The following is a 27,382-nucleotide window of genomic DNA, read 5'->3' as shown; positions in this document are numbered from 1 at the left end:
CAGAGTATAAAGATTCGGAAGTGGTACAGTCAGAAGAAAAAAGAAATGAGAAGATTAAAGTGATAAGGGAGATGAGAAACACTTTATTAACTCTCTTTCCAGGGCAAGAATGCTGCATGTTTTGTTACACACAGGTGGCGAGTCTAAGACCAAGGGGGAGGCTGGATCTGGGGGAATTACAGAGAGACCTGGTGGCAGCTGAAGGAGGGAGGGCTCATTGTGGGCGCCTTCTTTCTCTAAGGTTACCAAGTAAATAAAAATAAATAAAAAATTACAGGTTGCCAGAGAGACAAAATTACAGGTTTCCCAATGCGTTAGGTACTGAGAAAGGCAATTTAGCCATCAAGTGTGAGCAGCTTTGCTGTGCACCTACCTTTCGGGCATCCCACATCGTGAAGGCCGATGCCACATCAGCACCGAAGCCCTAATTATGCAGGATCAGTGGCTGTGAGGGGAGGCAGCACGTGTCTGCATGGCCGCGGAGCATAAGCTGCGGGCATGGTGGCAGCATCCCGGAGTTGCACTTGTTTAACTGAATTATTATTCACTGGGTACTCTATTCTAAGTGTATATTTCTGTAAGACATTTCTCTGAAAAGTGTCATAAAAACTTTTAGGTTGAGTATTTAAATTCCTACAGGACTAAAGGTAGGTATTTGAGAAACATGTTTTACTCTTTTTGGTCATATAACCTCTTTCATTTTATCTTTTTTATTTATTTTTTATTTCAGGATATTACGAGGGTACAAATATTTTGGTTACATTTTATATTGTTGTCTCTCCCTAGCAGGGGTTAGAGGCATTCCCCTCACCCCCATAGTGCTCACCGTGTCCTATAGCTGTGAGTTTACTCCCCACCCCCAAGTCCCCATCCCTGGAGAATATTACTACCATGTGAGCACCACAGTGTTAATCAGTCAGTAGCAATTTGATGGCGAGTACAAGTGGAGCCTATTCCTCTGATCTTGTGTTACCTAGCTTTGGATAATGGGTTCAAGCTCTATCCAGGAAAATATAAGAGGTGCTAGATCACTGTCATTTCTTATAATTGAATAATATTCCATTGTATACATATACCAAATTTTAATAATCCACTCATGAATTGACAGGCACTTAGGTTGTTTCCACATCCTTGCAGTAGTGAATTGTGCTGCCATAAACATTTGGGTGCTTTCAACTAATACACCTCCATTAGTCAGTTTACCCACCATTCATTAAATAATGCATGTATTAAACATTTGGCAAGTCTCAGGTACTGTGATAGATACAGAGGAACAATGGTCAAAAGTAACAGTATACACACACCAGGAATTTAGTCTCATGAGGACAATATAGAAGAAATTTCAGATTTAACCCTTTGTGAGAAATTATGTTTTTGGAGTGGAAAACAGAATTACTTAGGCTTTGCTAAAATGTTGTCCAGGGTTTTATGTTATTACCTTCAATCATTGAGAAATTGAGAAGGAGCTCCCAATGATAATAGCATCCCCATGGATGGAGTCTGACAGCAATCTCTTCTAATTCTGTTCTCTGACAGTCTCAGACCAGAACCAATCTTTGAAGTGCAATACATTAGAAGTAGCAAATACTCATTCTTTCACCACGTTAATTCTGCTTTAAACACAAAGATAGGTATTGAATCAGTGGAATTCAGGTAGTTGTTAAAAATATTGAGCTATAACAGATATGAAAATATGTCCAAGACATATTGTTAATGCCAAAAGCAGGTTAGACAGTAGTCAGATAGATGATAGAGATATAGATAGAAAGAGACAGAGATACATAGAGAGTCCTTTTCAATAGCCAAAAAAATGTCTTGAAGGCTAGACAAGAAATTTTTAACAGTGACTCAATTTGGGGTATGAGAACAAGGTGTTTCAGTATTTTCTATTTCCTTTTCATATAGCCTGAACTTTTTAAACAATAAGCATGTGTGTTTTATATAATAAAAACACTAATATAAACATATGTAACTTTGCTCCTTCTGCTGCTCTAAATCTAGCTGCTTTTTGTGCTTCACTGTAAGTTTCTTTAAAGTCTCAGATGCTGTAAGAAGCAGAGAGAATTAGCAACTTAAGACAGTAGAGGCAGTTCAACAGCTTAACATTTTCAAAATCAAGCAGAAAATATTGTAATTTGAAAAGAATCAAACTATCAAAACTCTAGAGAAAATATCTTTAAAAATCTTATTTTTCTAAATGTCTAGGCATTAAATAACAAATATAGCTGGTGGTGGATGTTGCAACAAATTCCCCTGCCCATCCACACCTCAGCATCTGGCCATTGCCCACTTAACTCCAACCCCTTTAGGAGCTTGTCCAGAAGAAAAAAGGCAAACGCTACAAAGGTAAATTCTAGCAAGTCAATCATAGCATAAAATGATACACTCTCTGCAGGGTCTGTTCTTGGAGTTTCTTAGGTGGGTGGAAGCTGGAGGTGGGGGCAGCCATGCAGGGTGGTGCAGCAGAAGCAGGGGGGGAAATGAAGGGTCCAGAGGGAAAGGAATGGATGGTGTCTGGGGCTGAGCCCTGGCAGGCTGCTGCCAAGGGCTGGCCAACAGGAAAGGAAGTCTGTGGGCTGTGAGTAGGGTACTCTGCACATTTTCCCATGGATGTGACTCAGGATTCAAAGTCTTGACTGGACTGTGCTTTTTAAAATTCGGTATCTCTTTGGTCCATGAGAAGCATGCATTCATAATTAGAAAGTTTGTAGTCCAGAATGTTAAGTCATTATTAAAACACCCAGCTGAATCTTGAATGAGAATCCCACCTCTGATCTACACTGTGGTGCATTTTTACCCTGATGATCTTCCTGCATGACTTAGTGGGGAAAGGGACAAGGGAAGAGCAGATTGTGCTGATTCTGGGAATGCTACCAGAAGCCAAAGGGACTGAGTTTTCCATTTTTGAGTGAGGACACCATGCAAGCCTGATTCATTCAATATCAAATCACTTTTAAAAGGCCCCCGTGAAGTTACCAGATAGATTGTTTTTGTGTGTGTGATTTTTGTTTTGTTTTATTTTTATATCTTTGCAACAGGTGAACAGAAATTATTAAGATTCAGAACCCTTTCTTGATAGGGCAAAGGCAGCTAGCAAGGCATTTTGAAGACACTTCTTGTAAAACTCTGCCCCGCTCCAAGAAAACTTGCAATCATCCATCCAGCTTCAAAACCACTGGAAAAAATCTTTTCTAGGAGAAATGGGAATGTCATACCAGAAAGGGTTTCCCTTAGGTGTCAGCCTAAAACTCACCCACTCAAGATAGCCTTCTTTAAACAACTCTTAACAATCTATATCATTCTAGACATGCCAAGATTCTTATAATTCCACAAATGGCTGTTTTCATTCCTCCTACATATTGTTTACACTGGTTCCTACTTTGGGTGCTCTGCCGAGATGGTCCAGTTGCTCACTGGCCCTCCCCATCTTGTCTCTTTGACTCAACTGCCCCCTTGAGCACAGGCTGTTGCTGTGGGGATGGCAGCTGTTCATCACACCCACCCTCTGGCTCAGCACAGCGTGGGCACGTGGTAGGTCCTCAGTGCACGTAAATATTTAATTAGTGAATATATGAATGTCCCAACCCCAGTCCCCAACCCCTTTTTGCTAGGTGCTTCCTAATTGTTCAAGAAGAGATCCTGTGTTCCCACACTGGATTGTCCAATTCTTATCAGGGTGTTAGGCACTCTCTGCCGTGAATCCACAGACTGCTATGCACTCCCTCAATTACAGAACTCACAGCACTGAACTATCCCATTTCTCAAGGGTAGTAACTCAATTTTACATATACATTGCCAAGCACAGTAGCTGGAATATAGTGTTGCCTAATAAGATCTTAGCCATTCAAAATAAAGTAAACCAGTGCTGCAGCTGAAGGAGAAATGTTTGTATTCACTTGAAAAATAACTGTTTAAGATTTTAAAATTTCTGGATGTGCATCCTTGGTTTATCTGAATCTTTGTAGTAATGACCTGTTTCATAACTAGAGCCTAGCTCTATTGGCTGGAAGCTATGGCTATTTGGAATGCAAGTAAAAATAGTAAATATAATTCAACCCAGAGTATCCTGGATAGTTTATGGCAATGTGAAATGATGAGAAATACATACCAGATGACCCTACAATGAATATGATTCTGCAATGTGATATAGTGACAGAGAAGTGGGTGCGACTTAGACAGATCCAAGCACAGGCCTAAAGGGATGGCCCATGGTATTGATGATAAATATTAATACAAAGGACCTTACAGAAGTTACAAAGTGATGCCAAAAATTTGGGGAAATTGCAGCAAATGCAGATTAATTTTGCTAGTGATATAAATCAATTTCTCTCTATCTCATTATAGAAATTTTTTATTTTTTTTTAATTTTTTTTTGAGACAGAGTCTCGCTTTGTTGCCCAGGCTAGAGTGAGTGCCGTGGCGTCAGCCTAGCTCACAGCAACCTCAAACTCCTGGGCTCAAGCGATCCTCCTGCCTCAGCCTCCCGAGTAGCTGGGACTACAGGCATGCACCACCATGCCCGGCTAATTTTTTATATATATATCAGTTGGCCAATTAATTTCTTTCTATTTATAGTAGAAATGGGGTCTCGCTCTTGCTCAGGCTGGTTTTGAACTCCTGACCTTGAGCAATCCGCCCGCCTCGGCCTCCCAAGAGCTAGGATTACAGGAGTGAGCCACCAAGCCTGGCAGAAATTTTTTTTAACTACTGAAAATCCATATACATAGGACAAGAAAATGGACTGCAGCTAATTCAAGTTGATTGTGTAAATTGCATCACTTAACTCTCTCTCCAAAACTACCAAAAAGCTTATAAATATATTTCATATATATGTGTGTGTGTGTGTGTGTGTGTGTGTGTGTGTGGTAGACTTATAACTGGCACATGATATTCACTCAGTAAACAATCTTGGCTCAAGGCAGTTGCTAACCCCAGAATTATTTCTAGTCTCCTCTGTCTCATGGCTCTGTTACCAATAAATGGAAGTGAAGGGAAGCATTTATAAATTATGTAGATGTTAAGATAATTAATGTTGCAGTAGATCCAGCTCTCATTGTTTAGAAAAAATGGCAAAGGTAACTTTCATGTACGAACCATGGTATTTGATGTGTGAACTCTATTTGTATTGTTGTTTTATTTTTCTGAGTGATAGATTTCAGGGTTCGTCGTGACACACTTGTTAGCCAACCCAAAGAACTATAATGCCAGAAATATCCTTTTTGTCAAGACGGAGGGAAAAGACAGCACATTTTAAATTGAAAGTTGCCTTTGTTTGTCATTTTGTTTCGATAATTTTCAAGTCTTTCTAGATAAATCAGTAATATACATTTTATTGAGTTTGAGCATTGAGAAATATTACCTTTGTTTAGAAACAGTTAGAAATGAGTGAAAGAGTTTATTTCCAGAGAAACTGTGAACTTGCTGTTCCAGTGTTGAAAATATCAGTTGTCACTTCTGAATCACGTAGTCAAATCCATGAACAGCCCTATATGCAAAAGCTGTTCATCACATTGGTCTCTCAGTCTATTTTAGGAGGCAGAATGGGTTATTTTGATCATCAGTTTGGATATTAGAATTTAGTATTTCAGAGTGGAGCCAATCCAGCTGCTGGCGAGCCAGAGAGGTGGGTGAGGATTAGTTGTGCAGCAGGGGAGTGTTTGGGGAGCTCGCCTAGAGTGGGCAATCCAGTGTTGGGGAGCTCGCATAGGGTGGGCAATCCAGTGTTGGGGAGCTCGTATAGAGTGGGCAATCCAGTGTTGGGGAGCTCGCATAGGGTGGGCAATCCAGTGTTGGGGAGCTCGTATAGAGTGGGCAATCCAGTGTTGGGGAGCTCGCATAGAGTGGGCAATCCAGTGTTGGGGAGCTCGCATAGAGTGGGCAATCCAGTGTTGGGGAGCTCGCATAGAGTGGGCAATCCAGTGTTGGGGAGCTCGCATAGAGTGGGCAATCCAGTGTTGGGGAGCTCGCATAGGGTGGGCAATCCAGTGTTGGGGAGCTCGCATAGAGTGGGCAATCCAGTGTTGGGGAGCTCGCATAGGGTGGGCAATCCAGTGTTGGGGAGCTCGCCTAGAGTGGTCAATCCAGTGTTGGGGAGCTCGCATAGAGTGGGCAATCCAGTGTTGTTGATGCATCCTCTGTTTGGAGTGCTCAGAGGGAGAGAAGGCCATTGTCCTGGTTTCCAAGTCTCCTGTGAAAGAGGGGAGAGACAAGGCTGGGCAAAGAAGATGTGTATAAGGATGGGGTGAATCTTAGAAGGAAGCACAATTAAAGTGAATGTGCAATGATTCTGGAAGAGTCCACAATAAGCTCAGAAAATGTCCAAATTTTTCAGGGCCCTGTGGAAGGATAAATTTACCTACGCTGGAAAAGGCTGCAGGAAAGATGGTGTTTTCAGGGAGTCTGATTTCCATTTAGGTTATCTGGACATTTCCAGATGAGGAGAGTTTATTTAAAATGGGCTGAGTTGCAGAAGTTTAATAGAAGGAAGAGTAGAGTGTGAACATGCGGGAACCAGGGAGGTTAGCTGGTTAAAGGGCTCAGCCAGTCAGGGCAGGCATCGTTGACATGTGATCCATGCAGTCACACGGGGCCTTATGTTTCACGCTCTGTTGTCACCATTTTGAAATTCTTAATAATTTTTAAATAAGAGGACCCGCATTTTCATTTCACACTGGATCGCACAAATTATGTAATTAGTTCTTCTTGGCATTTTGAAAGGTAGACAATGGTTACAGGAGGAGCTTGGGGACCTGCCTCCAGGCTGCAGGCAGAGTTTGTGCTCAGCAGGCTGGTGTGGCTCTGTCACGTTCTTGGTGCTAGACAGCGTCACCAGAAATTGGTTGAAGTGATGAAGAACAACCTGAATCGAGAGGAAGATTTCCTGGTTTGAAGAAAATCTTTTCCAGAGAGTAATAGATTTATTATGTAGCAATAATATTGTAAGAACCTTGTAACCGGCATGTTCACCCATTGTAATCTTTTCAGGCAAGTGTGACTAGAAGGCATTTATTGCTGTCAAATTATTATTCATAGTCCTCTGAAATATGATTCTAAAAATTATATCACTTTCAACATTGTACCTAATTAACTCTTTTTGGTGAAAGACACTGAAAATGCAAACCTCAGGTGTCTTTGAATATAAATGTGGATTCCCGAGGTGCAGGTTGAAGATATCTTGACAGGCGCAGAAGGAGGAGGTCACATCTTTATTGATTATGCAGTGAGCCATCGAAAGGATAAAGAGATAGAAAATAAATTTCTTTCATATTAATTTCCTAATTTAAATTGGATCTAGTCCCCAGATCTTCAAACCAATTTATTGAACGTTCATACGCTGGTCCTCACCTTTCCTGTCAGTGTACCCAAACCTGAAGCTACTCTGGATGGGGTCATAGTTCGTACTGTCAGGACTCTGACTATAGTGACTGTTTTGTTGTTGCTACACATGACTTGGGACATCAGATACACAAAGACCTTAATTCAAAACCAAAGCTATTTCATTAAAATATATACGTTTGCCATTGCCCCAATTGCTTACTTGCATCCTAATGACAATGTCTGCTAATATCTTCCTCCACACGGACCTTTGCATTTTGCATTGTAGTTATTACACACTTGAGATAATCAGCTAGTGGGGGTGAATTAATATTCAGTTTGTGTACCATGATTGTGAACCACAGTTTGGTCATCCATTTTTTGGCAATGTGTCAGACTAAATTTTATGCTTGATTTTCAAAATTGAGTTGTTTCTTTTCTCAAAATACTGGATTTTGAGAATTGAAACTGTATTGATAACTGCATTTTATCAGATATATGTTTTACAAATATTTTCTCTGAGGTTATGACTTGTCTTTTTATTCCCTAAGTAGTGTCTTTTGAAGAGCAGAGGATTTTTATTTTGATATAATCCAATTTACTAATATTCCCATTTATGGATTGGGTTTGTGGTGTCATCACAAAAATTTGCTCATTATTACATACTTTATAGAATGTTTTCAAATTTTGATTTTACATTTTTCAATATTTTACGTTTTGAACAAATTTTTCATATCATGCAAGGTGTGGATCAAAGTATTTTATATATATGTATACCCAGTTGTTTAAGCATAGTTTGTTGAATGAGCATCCTTTCTCCACTGAATTGCCTTTGAAACTTTCTCAAAAATTGATTGTCCATACATGGGTTGCTGTATTTCTAAACTCTCTAGTCTATTGCATTGATTCATTTGACTTCATGCCAAACCACACTGCCTTGATTACTATAACTTTATATAATAAGTCCTGAAATTACGTGGCTTTAGTCCATGAACTTTGTTTTCCCCCAACCAAAGATTTTGGGGCAATCCTAGGTCTTATGCATTAACTTAAGAAATTTAAATTGAGCTTTTCAATTTCTACAAGAACAACTGCCAGAATTCTGATTGTATTTGTATTGAATCTACAGAAAAATTAGGAAAGGATTATTTCTTTAACAATATTATATCTTCTGACCCAAGTATACAGTATATATTTCCATTTATTTAGGTTTTTTTAAATTTCAGCATAATAAGGGGATACAAATGTTAAGGTTACATACATTGCTATTGCCTGCCCTCCCCCCTTGAGTCAGAGCTTCAAGCATGTCCATGCCCCCAACAATGCACATTGCACTTATAATGTATATATATAAACCCATCCCCTCCCCCCACCTGCCTGACACCTGATACATTTTTTTTATAACATTTTGGTTAGATTTTATATTTTTGCCTTTACTTAGCAAAGGTTGGAGGTATGCCCTTCCCCTCCACACTGTTCGCTGCATCTCTCAGATGTGGGTCAATGCCCCCACCCCCGGAATCTCTGGTGAACACCACCACCCTTTGAGCACCATATTGAAAATCATTCAGTACCAATGTGACGAGTACATATGGACATATGGAGCCCATTTTTCTGATCTTGTGTCACCTCACTTTGGATAATGGGCTTAAGCTCAATCCAGGATAATATAAGTGGTGTTAGCTCGCTGTCATTTCTTAGAATTGAGTAATATCCCATTGTAAACATATACTGAATTTTAATTATCCAGTAATGAATTGATGGGCACTTGGGTTGTTTCCATGTCTTTGCAATAGTGAATTGTGCTGCCAAAAACATTCGGGTGCAGATGTCTTTATAATAGAATGTCTTATGCTCTTTTGGGTAGATGCCTAATAATGCTATTGCTAGGTCCAATGGTATTTCTATTTTTAGCTCTTTGAAGTATCTCCAAATACTTTTCCACAAAGGTTGCACTAATTTGCAGTCCCACCAGCAGTGTAAGAGTGTTCCTGTCTCTTTGCATCCTCGCCAGCATTTATTGCTTTGGGATTTCTTGATACAGGCCATTTTCACTGGAGTTAGGTGATATCTCATTGTGGTTTTGATTTGCATTTCTCTAATGATTAGAGATGTTGAGCATTTTTTTATATGTTTGCAGGCCATTATTCTGCCTTCTTTGGAAAAGTTTCTGTTCATTTCCATTGCCCATTTCTTGATGGGGTTGTTTGATTTTTTCTTGTCAAATCTTTTGAGTTCTAGATAAATTCTTGTTATCAGGCCTTTATCAGAAGAGTAGAGAGCAAATATTTTCTTCCATTCTGTAGCTTGTCTATTTGCTCTAGTAATAGTTTCTTTGGCTGAGCAGAAGCTTCTTAGTTTGATCAGATCCCATTTATTTGTTTATTTTTGTTGTTGCTGTGGTTCCATTTATTTATGTTTTTAAAAATTTATTTCACCAATGTTTACTGGTTTTAGCATACAGATGTTATACATCTTTTGTCAGATTCATCCCTAAGTTTTTTAATATACTTGATGCTATTTTAATTTAAATATGATTTTCCAAAGGGTTGTTGCTAGCATATAGAAATACTTCTATTATATATTGATATTGTATCCTACAACATTGCTATGCTTAATTATTGGTTCTAATCCCTGTTTGTATATTCCATTACATTTTCTAGATAGATACTCACGTTATATGTGAATAAAGAGAGTTTTATCTTTGCTTTCCAATATAGATGACTTTTTTTGCTTTTTCATTCCTTATTGCAGTGGCTGGCTGAGTAGAAGGCTGAGGGGAAGTGGTGAAAGTAAATATTCTTGTCTTATTTTAATTTTAAGGAAAAGTATTCAAGGTTTCTTGTAGACAATTACTAGGTATTGCTTTTTAAAAATCAAATCCGATAATCCCTGCCTTGTTATTATGGAATTTAGGATATTTACATTTATTTACATAATTACTTATTACTTATATGTTTAGTTTAAAATCTACCATCTTGCTTTTTTTAATTTTTTTCCACTACTTGTCTCACGTATTTCCCTTTCCTGTCTTACTACCTTCTTTGGAATTCAGTATATTTTATGATTCAAATTTATCTCTTTTGTGATATTATGTGCTATACTTGTTATTTGGAGTCTGTTTTAGTATTTTAGGATATATCTTTGACTTATTCCACTCTAATTTCAAATGATATTCTAGCCCTTTATGTGTAGGATAAAAATATTACTTATTACATTTTCATTTCTCTTCTCCCAGCTTTTGAGTTATCGCTGCCATATACTTTAAATCTATATATATTATAAACTTTATTACTTTTAAACAGTCAATTATATTTTAAATGTATTTAAATAATAAGAAAATCTATATTATTCATATAGTCACAATTTTCAGTGCTTTTCATTCTGATATCATCCTTTTTAAAGGTATCCCACTGCTCATGGATGCTGTCATTTTTTTTAAATTAATTCTCTCTCTTTGTTATATGTTGTATAATTTATATTACTGTCTTCAGGTTTGCTAATCTTTTCTTCTGCAATATCCAGTTTGCTGTTAATCCCATCTGATAGTTTGTTTTTCATCTCAGCCATTGTAGTTCTCATCAGACATTAAATTTGGGGCTTTTTAACATCTTTCATGTATCTACTTAACATGTTCAGTAGTTCCCCTAGGTTTTTGAATATATGGACTATAGTTATAATAATGATGTTAACATCCTGATTTGCTAATTCTAACAGATATGTCACTTATGGGTTGGTTTCCATGGACAAATTTTTCTCTTCATTGTGGTTCCTATTAATATTTTCTTATTTTTTGTATATCCGATAAATTTTTTATTGAATTCTAGGCACAGTAAATTTTACCTTATTAAATACTAAGTATTTCTGTGAATAATCTTGAGCTCTTTGGATGAGCTGCTATTAATAAATTATTTAGAAATAATTCAATACTTTCTGGAGTTGAATTTAAGATGTTTTAGTTTGGAGCAGAGCAGTATTTAATTTAGAACTAATATTCCCCCTCCACTGAGGCCAGACACATCTGTTACTCTACCCAGTGCCCTGTCGGTTATGAAGTTTCCACTCTGCCCCATAAGAACAAGCATTGTTTCCTGTGATTTGTGAGCTCAGAGACCTCTTTCTTTGCAGGTGGTTCTTCCCTTGACCTTGGTCAGTTTCCTAGAATGCATGTGCTGATCATTATTCAGCTGAGTACTTGAAGGGGGCTGGGGACTTCTTTAGAGCTTTAAAGTTCTTTTTCTGTGCAGCTTTGTCCTCTCTGCTACTCTGCTCTGTGAAATTTAGCTGACTTGGTCTCCCAAGATGTCTCATGAGCCTGGCAAAACTGGGTTCTTCCTCACATGCCAAAGCTTGAGAAGTCTCTCAAGGTAGCAGGTGGGAAAGTAGTACAGCTCATCTTGTTCACTTCCTATCTTTCAGAGATCATATATATATATATATTTTAGCTAATTCAAGCAGGTAGGTAGGTGCTTGTTACTCTGAAGAGGAAGTCTTACAATGATTTGTTTTTAATTATAATATCTAGTGAATAAATTTGTATGATGATACTTCTGATAGGGATATTGACTGGTACTCTTTGAGGGAAGGAAATCTATTCCATGCACCCAAATCCTCTAAAAAGCATGTATCTTATGACCCAAAATGATATATATTAATACTTTTTTAAAATTAATTTTACTAGTGTGCATTTGCCATTATTGTAACATATAAATATGAAAAGGACATAAAAGAACCAGGGGATTTGCAGAGCACAGTGCAAAATGAATATATGGGACTTCTAAAAACTTATTAAGAATTTCAGATGGTGATAGAATATCAAACAAAATACAGGGCCCATTTAAGTACAATTGCATAGATTATACACCCATAAAGCAAGCCCTGACTTATACATAAAATATTTCCCTGAGTTTTAATTATTAATAGTAAATAAAAATGAGAACAAATAAGTTCTTGGATAGTTCGATTTAGCAATTATGGAATATATTATGTATTAAATGCCATATTATGAAATCATTGAAATTTATGTTAGAAGACTCCCCAATTTCAACTGGCAACTTTTACCACATGGTGAGCTGTGGAGTGCCGAGTAGTCTTGTGCAGCTAGTGTGAAGGCAATGTATGAAAATGATGAGAGACGATGTTAGAAAGATTTTAAAGGGCCTCGTCTATGTTGGATGCAATGAAATCATTAAACCTTATTCTTTTGGCAGTGACAAAGTATGCATGTTTTAAAACAGAAGGATAATATGATTGAATCTGTATTTTAGAAAGATAATTATAGTAAATGATCTGGGATCTTCTAATAATCCTATCTACAAGTAGAAAGGACCCAATAAGTGAAGTATTTTTTTAGCCTTCTTAATATCTGTCCCTATTTTTCTCTTCCTTACTCCCCTGTCCATTGGCCTGATTCCCTCTAAGTCTTATGCATGCTCCATCCCTTGTAGGTTAGTTGGGGAATGTGAATACATCCCTTCCAAGTTCAGCTTCACCACGCAACTCCCAAAATTGACGCTGAAGTTTTTTTATCCATAGACATTTAGAATAAACCATATCATAGTTTGTTATAATTTTATATTTCCTTTTTTCTTTCTTTCAGTGTGCTCGGTATAACAATGCCTTCATTGCAGAGATCCTGATTGACAGAGGCGTCAACGTCAACCACCAGGATGAAGACTTTTGGACACCAATGCACATCGCCTGTGCATGTGATAACCCTGATATCGTCCTGCTTCTTGTTTTAGTAAGTACTTCAGTTCAATTTATCTACCACTTGAAGAGTTGGTGGTGTGTAAAAGGCTAAATACTTAATATATTTTACAATAAGTAACAATTTGAGAAAAAATGTGCATAAATCATCATTTATTTACCTAGACCACAAGATAATTAGAAACTAAGAGTGGGGGTCACATACTTCATAAAACAAAATATTCAGATACTGGGCTAATCTGTACTCTTCTTGCTTTTCCTTGGAACTTTATATGCCTTGAAACAAGTCAGTCATAACTAAAATGGTTCGTTAATTTTATTTTTCAATTCATTCTCATTTCTAAATTTTTAGCCAAACAGGCATACAGTTATAAGGAAATATGGTTTATATTGAATGTTCTTTTCTTGGTTACATCTAGTAAAGAAGTGCCTCCAACATTTGTTTATTTGAAAATGAAAACTTTAAATATAAAAAGCCTTGGAGTTTATTGTTGTTGTTTTCAGTTACGTCTTAAACGCTGACATTCATTCTCATACACACTTTATTGTGGAAGTGAGATTCTTTTTTCCTAATTTGTTTATATCTAAATTTTTAGAAAACTTACTGAAATATAAGAGTAAGAATGATTTGTTTTTTTCCTCTTTATTAATACAAATCATCTAACTCCTTAATGGATCACTATTATGTGCCTACATTTTCGCATGCATTATTTCACTTAAGTTTTTAAGATTTTACACACAAGCCACATGGTGCTCAAATACATTAAGTAACTTGCCATAGCCCAAAACATAAACTATAGATTTGAACTCAAATTCGTTGTCCAAAGTCCATCCTTTTTTCACGGAGCCATTTTACCTATACTAGCTTCCTGTGCCTGGCGTAGCAAGTTACCCCATATGTGGTGGCTGAAGAGAAATTTATTCTCACAGTTCTGGAGGTTAGTGTCTGAAATCAGCGTGTGGACAAGGCCATTCTCCCCCTTAAGTCTCTCGAGATGAATTCTTCCCTGTTCTCCTGAGGTACCGTAGCTCCTGCCGTCCTTGGTCCTTGGTGATCCTTGGCTTGTAGAGGCATCACTCTAATCTCTGCCTCCATCATCACCTGACTTTCTTCTGTGTCTCTGTCCAAGTGCCCCCTCCTCTCTTTTACTGACACTAACCATTGGATTTAGGGCCCACCCTAATGCACTATGACCTCATCTTAGCTTGATTACAGCTTCAAAGACATTATTTCCAAACAAGGTCACATTCACAGTTATTAAGAAACATGTCTTTTTCATTGGAAATGGTTAAATCCACTACCCTGCACCTCTTCCTTTTTTTCTAAAACCATGAGCAGAAGTATTTTAGGATTAAAGACTATGAGTTGAGATGTTCTTAATTTTATCTAAGATTTAATTTTGTCTAGCTTTCTCTGATTTGTCCTTTAAGAATATGTTTTTTATATTTATATATATGTTATTTTTTTTCTTTTTACGGTATAAATATGTGCCACTGAAAATGTGTTTCTTTCAAATCCTGGAAAATGGAGGCTCGAGTTCATTATTAACAAAAGATAATGTAAACAAAAATTACTTAGCTCAAAATAGAAACTTTGGGGGGGGCTGATACTTTACATGAGAAGACACAAGTACCTACTTAACTCGTTTATAAGAACAAAATCTTCATTTTGTAGAAATAGAGCCTAAGAGGTACTAAATTGACAAGTCAATATAAAAGCTATGGGATTTCCTCAGTATTTAAGGAAAATATAAAACATATATTCAGAAATTGAACTGAATCACCTATTGAGTGAGGCTGTTAAATTATCAGCTTTGAAACTCCCTAGAATGCTTAGATCCCATACAGCACTAGGCTGAGTTACTTAAGAAGGGGCTGAGTTCATGTTACTTGCTTGATACATTTTTCTTTTTATAGTTTAACCACTGAATGATTTCTGTGAAATACATGCTTTAATTATGTGAGAATGGGGTAGAAAAGGTTGATTCATGACTTTTGTGGTTTTTCTATGTTCTGATTTATTTTTTCTAAATATTGGTTGGGAGAATCAGTAACTTTTCCAAAGCCCACTCTATTTATGTTCTGTGACTAATTATTATTGATTACATAAGCCTTTGCCAAAAGAGGCGTTTTCCCCCTACATGCAAAATGGCCATACTTATTCTCAAGAATCAATATTCATATGGCTGTGCTTGAATTGTAAAATCCTTCTTCCATTTCAAGCAAATTGCTGCACAAAGATTTCACTTTCTTGAGCTCCACTGCCAGCCAAGATTCCTGTCCTCCTTTCTGAAATGCCTCAGTTTCACATTTCTGATGGAGCAGAGCGGGAGGATCTGCCTTCTTTACACAGTCCCCACCGAGCCTAAGTCTAGACTCTGATACCTGCAATTAAATATTGCGAAATAGCCCTGAATTGATGCACCAAATCATGGCAAAGGAAAAGAAACAACATTGAATCTCAAGAAAAACAGTATATTGATTTCAAGGTGAAATTGCTATAACTACTCTCAAATGACTCCCTTCAACACATAAGAGACTGTTATCACAAATAGCATTAAAATCAGAAATATCATTGATAGACCAGAAGTAGCAAACCAGGTAGCCTACCCTGAGCACAAGAATGAGGCACATTTATAACCAGAGCTAGGATTAGGGCAGGCCCTCAGGACCAGCACCTGGAGCATCAATACACAAGGTATAATATAAATATAAGAATAAATTAGGTCTGTGATGGCAAGTTACATAGGCCCCCTGTGACTCCTTGCATAACTAAAGAAATACACATTAGCCTTCATGATGAAGTTAAACAGCATCTTCCAAAGGAAATCAGTAAGCAACGGCACCAATCTAAGTCCCTAAAATAAATGTTTAGAAAAAGACTAACAATTTGGAGATGTACCAAATTGTTGCCCTACTTAGGGTCACCCTCCTGTCATTGTCAGATTCAATGGTAGCTTCATTATGATATGGAGCATTCTGTACTTTCATTTTATCCTTCTATTCTTTGATCCCCCTCCACCTGCTTCTAAGATTATTAGCACATTATCCATGTTCCTTGATGTTCTACCTCATCATGAACAGGATATTTGTTTCAATAATGATTTATTTTCTCTTTGTTCTTATGAGATGCTGTTTCTATAATTTTCATTTTTCCCATGGCAACAACACAGTCATATTAACAACCAGTTGCCTTTATAATAAATATCCCATCTTCCTGGAATGATTTGGTTTATATTCAGTAATTCTTTATATAACTCACAGCAGCAGTGTTTCTTAGGAGCTTCAAGTTAGACAATTAATAAATAATTAGCTTCTGGCTCGTCACAGTAGTTAGCTAGTGCATAGGTGGCTATTAGAACAGTGCCCAGTGCCTGGCAGACACTCTGTGTACACGTGCTGAATACACAGATCAGCAAACGAATGAGGGAATGGCAGACCAATTTTTGGAAGTCAACCTGAAATTGTTTTCACCACTATTAACACATATCTAATAAAAGCTGAGGTATAATCTCATTCATCCCTTTACATATTTTAGAATTCTTTATCTCATTCATTTTACACTTTTGTTAGAAGCACTTACTTTAGCACATAAATTATCTCAATGTCTGATAATGTTGCTTTTGTTTACCAGACAGAATTAAAAAATAGAAACTGGTTGTATTTCATGTATGATCATAGAGTTAAATCTATAATATTCAAATTATTTGCAACATTTTCATGGCTCTGCAATGCCCTTTTCTTACACCATAGAATAATCCAACCTAATATACAAAGTAATATATCCACTATTTATTCTCATGTAATGACTTTAATTTACTGATCACATCTAAAATATAAGTTGATAACTGTCTGTGTATTAACACAGGTCTTGCCCTGAAGGAAATTACAGTCTATTCATTCATTCATTCAGCAAGTATTTATTGATTGACTACCATGTTTTCTAAATGCTACCTAGTGAACAAGAAGGCGCTTTATAATCTAGAGTAATGGTGAAAACAATGCAAGTAATAAAAAGGAACTACTGAGAAATGTGATTAATGGATTAAGCAAGTCTGAGTAGGCTTATTCATGTAATAGCCAGCCTAAGAATGCAGTCACAGAAGTAATTTACTTTTAAATAAATATTAATAAAATATGTTGTCATAAAAATTCTAATTACTATAAAATATATTCTTGCCAATAACCTCAAAAGAGACATGTATTTTACTTGACACATTAAATTCCATTGTACTTGGTTTAGGGCTGTGCATCCAATTTTCTTTCCATTTTGCAAAGTTTAATGATGGTCAGAGAGACCCAAGCAGCTTTGATTCATTTAATAAATATGAGATTGCCTTCTGTGCATGCCAAAGGGAGGCAGCAATGAACAAAAAACCAAAAATCCCTGCTTCTTGGAGCTTACATTCTACTGAGGAGAGGCAGATAAAAACAAATAAATGGCTAAACTATATAGTGTATCAACTAGTAAGAAGCCTTAAAGGGCAAAAGAGGAAAGGAATCAAGAGTATTAGGATGGCTGCATGGAAAAGGTGACATGTGAGCTGGGACCCAGATGGGTGTGCAGGTGCGACCACGCTGGGCAGAGGGGACGCACCTAGGGGCTCCTTGGCAGGGTTTGTGTGCTGGAGGGACAGTAAGGAGACCAGCGCGGCTGCTATGAATTGATGAGTGGCCGGCAGTAGACGAAGTCAGAGAGGCTGTGGGGCACCCTCCGAAGGATTTTAAATCTGCTTTAACCCTGGGTCATTAGGGAAGCCTTTGGTGGGTTTTGAGCTGAGAAGCAACATGATGTGACTTAAGTTTAAGAGAATCACTCTTGCTGCTCTGTTGAAAATAGACAAGGGAAGAAGTACAGGGAATTTTTAGGTATGGTCACTGTTCACACTAGAGGTAGTGGAGTGGCAGAAATGGTTGACATTTGGGTATATGGTATTCTGAAGGTGGAGTTGTCAATATTTGGTATGATTGGATTTAGGGATGAGGGAAAGAACAGAAATCATGAATGATTTTCACATTTTTTGCCTGAAAACTAGTAAGTTGGGATTGTAATTTTTCTTTGCTGAGATGGAGAAGGAATAGTATAAGTTGCAGGGGATTGGATTTAAAAATGAATGAAAGCTATAATTAAGCCACATATTTCACATTCTTGAGGAAGTCATCTATAAAAATGATCTTATTGATTTATAAGGTATTCATTGTGAATTGTTATTAAGTAGAGACAGGAGCATCATATACTTAAGAGCCTAGAATGTTGCCACTTTAACTGAATCACAAATGTGTCGGGTTGTGGAGTAGACTTAGCTACTGGGAATGTTGTCAGTACTTTTGTCAAGTGATCTACAAAACTCTGACAGACACTAATAATTGACTTTCATACAGCCCTCCCTGTTTGCCAGACATTTCCCTACATGCTTTACAATTATTAACTCACTTGATCCTCACAAATTCTAATGTGAACGTGCTAGCTTTTTCTGGTTTGCGTAGGTGTTGTGAGCAGCTCAAGGTCAGTGATAACCAGGTCTATGCTCATTTGTGTCTTTCCAAGATGTCAGATTTTTATTGATGCTTTTTTAATCATAAAGGCCATGAGCTATTAAAACATGGGGTTCCCAAGGAGGCAATTTTTCTTAGTTCTGTCCGTTCCCACGATTTTAAGAGCCGTGGACAGAGGCTCCCGCCTCCACAAATCAGTCAGTCCTGCAAACCATACATAGTCACATACTGAATCAATATGTACATGTTATAGATTAAAATTTCCACATCAAACAAAGTAACATTTAACATCAAGAGAAAAAGGGGCTAGAAAAAGGGGATAACGAACCAGTTCAAGGAGAGCAGTGTGGACAAGGAGAATGTCCTGAGCTGATCTGGTCATCAGTGGAGCTGCCAGTGGGGAAAATTTCTTAATTTAGGAAGAGTCTTTGGCAGCAGATGCCAGTTGCTCATCACGAGTGACTGCAGGACAGTCGCTATAGAGACAACTATGGAAAAGTCCTGCTCTTTTCATGGCCCTTAAGTCTCTGGTGGGGACTGACAGGAAAGGGTTATGCCCTTATTTGTTCAGGTACAGTCTGTAAACGCCTGGTCCCTGTTGGATGATGCCTTACAAAGTGAGTATTTTTCTAAGATGGAGCCAGTTATGTCAAGGGTGCTCCATATAGTAGATGAGGCTACTGGTTCACAGAAGGGCTGATCTACATGCTGAAGGCCATGTAGCAGTGGTAGAGACAAAATTGGATCCCACAAAGACTTGCTTCAAAATTTGAACCCCTGACCACTCTGATCTGGTGCTATATTGCTTATGATATAATTCATACAGACCAAAGAGTCCCCAATGTGAGCTAATAAGATCATTGTTTCCATGGTAATATCATGCATTTCCTTTTAAAATACAGGTTTCTAACTTGGGTATTAGAATTGGTGAGGGATGGTGAGAAATGCTATCCATGGGGTCAATTCTCATTATTCAAGGTAGTTTAACTTACAAAGCCCTTATGAACACAGAATTAGCAAATACTGAGCCGTTGTTCCTAGGGCAAATACAGGGTTAAGTTCCTTCAAATCTCTGGTGACATTTTCATAAGCACATCAGTAGGTAACCTCATTTTATGTGTGTTTGTGCTTAAAGACACCTTATTTAATATATAATGTTGATTCATTAACATTGGACTCACAACCAGCAGCACTATCATTCACTGCTGAATGAAGCTTGTCTATTAATAAAACACAGTTTCTTTGTTCAAGCACATCACAATCTTCTTGCACTTAGGATCACTAGATAGCACCAGAGCACTACACATGGAAGCCATTTTTAAAATCTCAAAAATCTGAAAAATGTTGCACCAAATAGACCACAAAAATTATACTTGTTTACACTATGAAAACTGAAACAATGGGATTTTTTTTTTTTATGGTCAACTGATTTTTAATGAGGGTGCCAAGACCATTCAATTGGAAAAGAACAGTTTCTTAGACAAATTATGCTGATACAAGAGGATATCCACATGCAAAAGAATGAAGTTGGATCCATAATTCACACCATATATAAAATTATACTCACAGTAGATAAAGACTTTTATAGTAGATAAAAATACATAACTCTTAGAAAAAACACAGGGATCAATTTTATGACCTTGGCATTGCAATATTTTTTAAATATAATGCTACAAGCACAAATAACAGAAGAAAGAACTAGTAAATTGGACTTCATCAAAATTAACTTTTGTCAGGCAGTTTTCTTAACCTCAAAAACGGTGTGTTGTTTGACTTCAGTTATGAATGTTGTCTAACTAAAAGTATTCATTATTCTGTGCATGCCCACCAGTGATCACAAAAGTGGCCTGAGTATTGGCCTTTGGGTTACAAATAAATTTTAACAAATAGGTGGATTTGAAAATACAAAATGCATGAATAATGAGAATCAACTGTAGAATAAATGAGAATCAACTATTTATTACTAAGCAAATCTATTGACAATTTTCAGAATCTTAAATATGAAATAGAAAGCATCTAAACCCAGTATATTTTAGGAATAGGGTTGGGTCAAAAATGATGAATTTCTACAATATGCTTTTAAAATTTGGACAAAAAAGTCTCATTATTATGACAGTTTCTATCACATACTTGAATATGGTTTTGCAGTTTCTTAGCTACTTTACAAATATTATCCCATTGGTATGAACGGTAATTCTATTCCATTATTCCATAATTCTATTCATATGTTTATTACATAATCATTATTATTATATAAAAAATCAAATTTCAGTGAAATTTCATATCCAAACATTTTGACTTCCAATAAAACAAGATTTTAACATATTGTAATTTTTACATTCAATAATTATGTTTACATAATTATATAAAGTTGTTCCACTGACAATTTCTCTTAACTTATATTTTATTGATTATTTGAATATCTGGCACATATTAATTTTATTTTAGATTATGCATAATTCAATTTGTAAAATATTTTATAACTTCCATCATGTTCAAACACCAATGCTCTGTAACTAAATTTTTTTCTAGTTTTTATAAAAAATTAATTCCAAGTTATTTTGCTCTTTCCCAGATTCTGAGAAGCCTTTCTTGTTATTCAAGAGTATATTCACAAGGGTGAAAGAGAGTATCTCAAAATCATGTCATGTTTTATTCGCTGAAATATCTTGACTTCATGTTTATTTCAACATGTACATCTTCTCTCCTATGTGTATACATATAAATATTTCTAACATGTTAGATCAGTGTGGCTATGTCTTGAATAAATGCTTATAAAGTATTCTCAGAATCTGCTTAGTCACTTGCCTGCTGAGAGAAGAACAATGGAATTTTCTTTGCTATTTTGGATCATGTGATTTTATAGGGAATGGTCTCTGAATAGTATTGCTGAATTTGCACTTCTTTTCTTACATGATTTTGGATTAAAGTTTTTCCATTTATCTGTAGCATGCTAGATGTGAATTTTCACATCTAATTTTGCAGTGTCCCCAGAGTTGCCAAGCTATTCTGCACTGTTAGTAATTCTAAAGCTGTGAGAAATGTGCACATTTAACAGTTCATTGCATTTCAAACCATAAGAAACAAATAACTTTTATTTTGGTGTTCATTATTTTGAAAAGAAAATAATTTTAGTAAATCACCTTATGATGCTTGCATTTGGGGAAATTATTACCTATGTTACCAACTAATCATCTCAGACTTTTTCTTATTGAAAAATTTTGGTAAGAAGAGGTTTGATACCTCGTGTGTCCTGGAACCATTTAGTCAATTTTAATATAAAGGGTATCTATTATACATAATTTCAAGAAATTGATAATAGAGAACTAAAGGACAAGATATTTTTTAATTAGTTTTATTTTTGAAAAAGGTGACAGGTAACATCGAATTACTGAATTGCTAGTAGCAATGTAATAGTATTACACACTGCCAAGAGATATGTTAAGATATTTCCATTCCTAGAAATCAGATGTTGTAGGAAGAAATAAGAGTAAATGGATAGTCATATGCTAAGTGAGGCTTAGCAATGGCACTGTCACTCTTTTTCTTCAGTAACAATGGAATGATAACTGGAAATTGCAGTGAAAGTTTGCTCAATCCTTGGCCTTTTGTGTTTGAACATCTGATATTAGTAATTTCTTTGCCTATAGGATGGAGTGTGCTATGAACTGTATCTAATAGGCCATGGGGAACCAGATCATTTTAATGGGTGCTGTAGGCAACTTCTGGAACCAAACAATTCTCTCATAGCTGAAATAGATACGATATTTCACATGCATATGACTTACTTTGTGTTAAGTGGCTTAAACTGATAGTCAACTGATAAATAATTTTGATTTAATTAGTCCAAAACTTTACTTGTTAGTTGTTTATACTATTCCCAGTTTAAATACTACTATAAAAATTGTTTCTGTTATTTGGTTGTAAACTGCCCTTTTCACCACTTTGGTTTGCTGTATATCAGGACACAGGCTGCCCTTGCTATTTCAGACAATCAGTCCCCTCCTTAGAACTTAAGCATAAATTCAAATGCTTTCAAGGTTCATCTGATTCTCCACTGTGAACTGTGGTTGGAAATCCAGGCCAAACACCTGATTATCAATATTTTATTTAAATGGCCACTCATACAATATTCAATCTCTTTCTCATAAGTTGATCTTACTTTGACTGCACTGAGAAAATTGAAGTCTTCAGGCTTGAATGCTTTCAAATTCCTACTAGCAAAACTATTGATTTTTTTTCCTATTTATTTGCTGCCTTTCTTCCATTCTTAAAGAGTTATTCTCCTTTATGAGCTAAATCCTTCCACATCTCCTGTAGATTCTATTAATTACCATCTCTCTAAGGATTACTCCTTTATTCCTGTTATTTTCATAGTCATTCTATTAACATTTTCCTTTAAATTCATAATTATGTCCCATAGTTATATCTTCTATTCACTAAAAAAAAAAAAAAAGAAAAAGAAAGAAAAAATGATTAACTTATTTCTTTAATTGTCACCCTATGGTCCCTCAAGCTTCTCTGGAGGAGGAAAGAGTATGCTGGCCCTGGACACTCCTCCATCCGGGCAATCTGCTTTCAGCCCTTCAAGTCCTTCAGAATGGCTTTTGCCATGAACACTCTTGATATCTTCATGGCAAAACCATGGATGCATGAAATTGCATAGTGTCATTTGAAAGTGGAGTTGGATTAGTTAAAAGTGTATATTGGAAACTCTGGAATGCCAGTAAAAATATTTTAAAATAACTATAATTTTTATGCTAAGAAAAAATATAAAATGGAATCATATAATATACTTAATTAAACCAATCAAGGCAGAAAGAGAAGAGAAAATAGAAATAAGGAGCAAATGTAAAGAATAGAAAATAGTTACAAAAACAAATTAATGTAACTATATCAATAATTTATTTAAATATGAGTGGTCTAAATATACCAATTAAAAGTTGTCAGTATAGATAAAAATGCATGTCACAACTCTATGTTGTCTATATGAAAACCACCTGGAATATAAAGACGCAGACATGTTAAGAGTAAATGAAGAAAGATTTACCATGTCAGCACTAATCACAGAAAGACAGAGTAAGTATATTAATTTCAGGCAATGCAGAATTACGAATTCTGAGGGAAATCATCAGGGATAATAAACAGGAGCATAGCATAATGATAAAAGGTCATTTCTCTGAGAAGACATGATTCTAAATATATACACATCTAAGGGCAGTGAATCAAAATATCAGAGGCAGAAATGTATAGAACTGCAAGGAGAAATAATCAAACCCACTATCATAATATTAGACTTCAATATCCTCTTTTCAGGAATTGATAGATCAAACAGACAAAAAGTAGGGAAGTTTCTACATACATGAGCAGCACAACACCATATGCTTGATGGAATTGACATTTACAGAATATTCCAGTCAATGTCAGCAAAACACACATTCTTCCCAATTTCATGTGAAATAATTCATGTAAAGATAAACTATATCCTGAGCAATTAAACATGGCTTGAGCAATTTAAAAGTTGAAAAAACATAATAATACAAGATATATTCTCAGACCACAATGGAATTAACCAGAAACCAGTACTAGAAAGATATCCGGAAAGACCTCAAGTAGTTGGAGATTAAACAACACACTTAAAACTCATATATAAGCCAAAGAAGAAGTCTCAAGATCAACTAAAATGTATTTTTAACTAAATAAAAATGGAAATACAACATATCAAAATGTGTGGGATGCAGCACAAGCAATGCTTGGAGAGAAATTTTAGCATTAAATACATATATTAGAAAAGAAAAAATATATAAAATGAATAATCTAAGCTGTCTCCTTAAAACTAAAGAAATAAGAGCAAATTAAACCTAAATCAAGCAAAAGAAATAAAAATTAGAGCAGAAGTCAATAAAATTAAAAATAGGAACACAATAAAATTTATTTTTATATATTTTTTTTATTTCATCATATTACAGGGGTACAGATGTTAAGGTTACATATATTGCCCTTGTCACTTCTCCCTCCCAGTCAGAGCTTCAAGCGTGTCCATCCCCCAGGTGGTGCGCACCACACTCATTATGTGGTATATACCCATCTCCTCCTCCCCCCTCCCACCCACCGGACACCCGATAAATGGTGGTTTTTTTGACATTTTGGTTACATTTTATATCTTTGCCTCTCCCTAGGAAAGGTTAGAGCTATGCCCTTCCCCCACAATGCTCACCACATCCCTAAGATGTGGGTCTACCTCCCCACCCTGAATCCCTGCTGAACACCACCACCATTTGAGCACCATAGTTTTAACCAGTCAGTACCAATTTGAGCCCATTTTCCCTATCTTGTGTCACCTCACTTTGGATAATGCGCTTAAGCTTAATCCAGGATAGTATAAACAGTGCTAGCTCACTTTCATTTCTTAGAGTTCAGTAATATTCCATTGTGAACATGTACCAAATTTTTATTATCCACTCATGAAGTGACGGGTAGTTGGGTTGTTTCCATGTCCTTGCATTAGTGAATTGTGCTGCCATAAACTTTCGGGTGCAGATGTCTTTATAATAGAATGTCTTATGCTCTTTTGGGTAGATGCCTAACAATGCTATTGCTGGGTCAAATGGTATTTCTATTTTTAGCTGTTTGAGGATCTCCAAATACTTTTCCACAAAGGTTGCACTAATTTGCAGTCCCACCAGCAGTGTAAGAGTGTTCCTGTCTCTCCACATCCTCGCCAGTATTTGTTGCTTTGGGATTTCTTGATACAGGCCATTCTCACTGGGGTTAGGTGGTATCTCATTGTGGTTTTGATTTGCATTTCTCTAATGATTAGAAATGTTGAGCATTTTTTTATATGCTTGCAGGCCATTATTGTATCTTCTTTGGAGAAGTTTCTGTTCATTTCCATTGCCCATTTCTTGATGGGGCTGCTTGATTTTTTCTTGTCAAATCTTTTGAGTTCTAGATAGATTCTTGTTATTAGACATTTATCAAAAGTGTAGAGAGCAAGTATTTTCTCCCATTCTTGGATTGTCTATTTGCTCTGATGATAGTTTTCTTGGCTGTGCAGAAGCTTTTTAATTTGATCAGGTCTCATTTGTTTATTTTTGATACTGCAGTGATTGCCTTGGACGTCTTCCTCAAGAATTCATTGCCTAGGTCAATGTCTGATAGGGTTTTCCCAGCATCTTCTAGGATTCTTAAGGTTTCATGCCTTAGGTTTAAATCTGTTATCCATCTTGAGTGGATTTTTGTGAGAGGTATTTTTATTTTTATTATTTATTTATTTATTTTCCAGTATATTATGGGGGGACAAATGTTAAGGTTACATATATTTTCCTTGACCCCCCTCGAATCAGAGCTTCAAGCATGGCTATCCCCAAGTTGGTGCACATCACACTCATTATGTATGTATATACCCATTCCCTCCCCCCACACCTGCCCAACACCCGATAAATGTTATTCTTATATGTCCACTTATGTGTTCATCAGTTAATACCAATTTTCTGGTGAGGACATGTGGTGCTTATTTTTCCATTCTTGGGATACTTCACTTAATAGAATGGGGTTCCAGCTCTATCCAGGAATATACAAGAGGTGCTTTATCACCATTGTTTCTTATAGCTGAATAATATTCCTTGGTATACATATACCACATTTTATTAATCCACTCATGTATTGATGGGCACTTGGGTTGTTTCCACATCTTTGCAATTGTGAATTGTGCTGCTATAAACATTCAAGTGCAGGTATTTTTTTTTCATACAGTGACTTTTGTCCTTTTGGGTAGATGCACAGTAATGGTATTGCTGGATCAAATGGTAGATCCATTTGTATCTCTTTAAGGTATCTCCATACTGCTTTTCACAGAGTTTGAATTAGTTTGCAGTCCCACCAGCAGTGTAGGAGTGTTCCTCTCTCTCCACATCCACACCAGCATTTATTGTTTGGGGACTTTTTGATAAAGGCCATTCTCACTGGAGTTAAGTGATATCTCATTGTGGTTTTGGTTTGCATTTTCCTGATGCTTAGAGAATCATTAGTCAACATTTTTAAGGACTGCAAGTGTTAATGATTAAGATTTTCCTTATTTGGCTTATTTTCTAGTAGAAAAAATACTCTTTAAATATAAAATATAAATTTAAAAATGTATACTTCATAAAATTTCCATAATTTAATTAAAATTTTTTGAATTATATATGTATGAGATATACCTACATTTCATCATTTCATATACATCTAATTGTGGGCAAGTGAGATTTTCCTTGGGCTTAATAAGTCTGAAAAACCCTTATATACCATCTATGCCCAAGGCTGAGAAAAACTTAGATTTACTCTGTTAATTTATTTATGCTCCTATTTTTGGTCAAGTTTTTATATTCCCTCCCCAAAAGTATTTTTATGATAAATTTTTTTCATCTATATCCTATTAAAAATAATCTTTAAAATTGAATTATCCACATTAATATTGTAAAGCATTTGTATTTAATTTCTGAATATCTTTTCGTAAGATATTTTCTTTTTCTAATTAAGGAGCAATTTTAATTATTTTAGAAGCATTGCAAAATACAGAAAAATCAAAGGAAAATAAAAGTTACCTATAATCCCACTAATCAGAGAAAATCTTTGTTAACATTTTAATACATGTTCTCCTACTTCTGTGTGTGTGTGTGTGTGTGTGTGTGTGTGTGTAAAACCCATGCTGAAAATTTGGATTCATATTATATACATATTGCTTATTTTAAACCTCAAAAAATTTGTGGATATTTTTCCATGTTGTTAAATATTTTACCCAAACATGCATTTAGTGGCTGCCTGGTGTTCCATATTTAGGTGTCATAATACTTTAATCTTTTGGGCAAGTTAAGCTGTTTTC

The 27,382-nt window shown here is 36.0% G+C and overlaps 1 protein-coding gene across 2 annotated transcripts in view; it reads left to right on the top strand.

Moving 5' to 3' along the window:
• Positions 1-27,382, top strand: part of MYO16 (myosin XVI) — a 610,163-nt gene that overhangs the window by 188,392 nt on the left and 394,389 nt on the right. For both annotated transcript variants that reach the window (XM_012751938.3, XM_012751933.2), the window contains exon 4: positions 12,914-13,057. In XM_012751938.3, the coding sequence (XP_012607392.2) occupies positions 12,914-13,057 (144 nt within the window). The remainder of the gene's footprint in view (positions 1-12,913; positions 13,058-27,382) is intronic.

This window comes from Microcebus murinus, chromosome 13 (assembly GCF_040939455.1).
Source record: "Microcebus murinus isolate Inina chromosome 13, M.murinus_Inina_mat1.0, whole genome shotgun sequence".
Classification (NCBI taxonomy): Eukaryota; Metazoa; Chordata; class Mammalia; order Primates; family Cheirogaleidae; genus Microcebus; species Microcebus murinus.
This window is presented reverse-complemented; position numbering and strand designations above follow the sequence as displayed.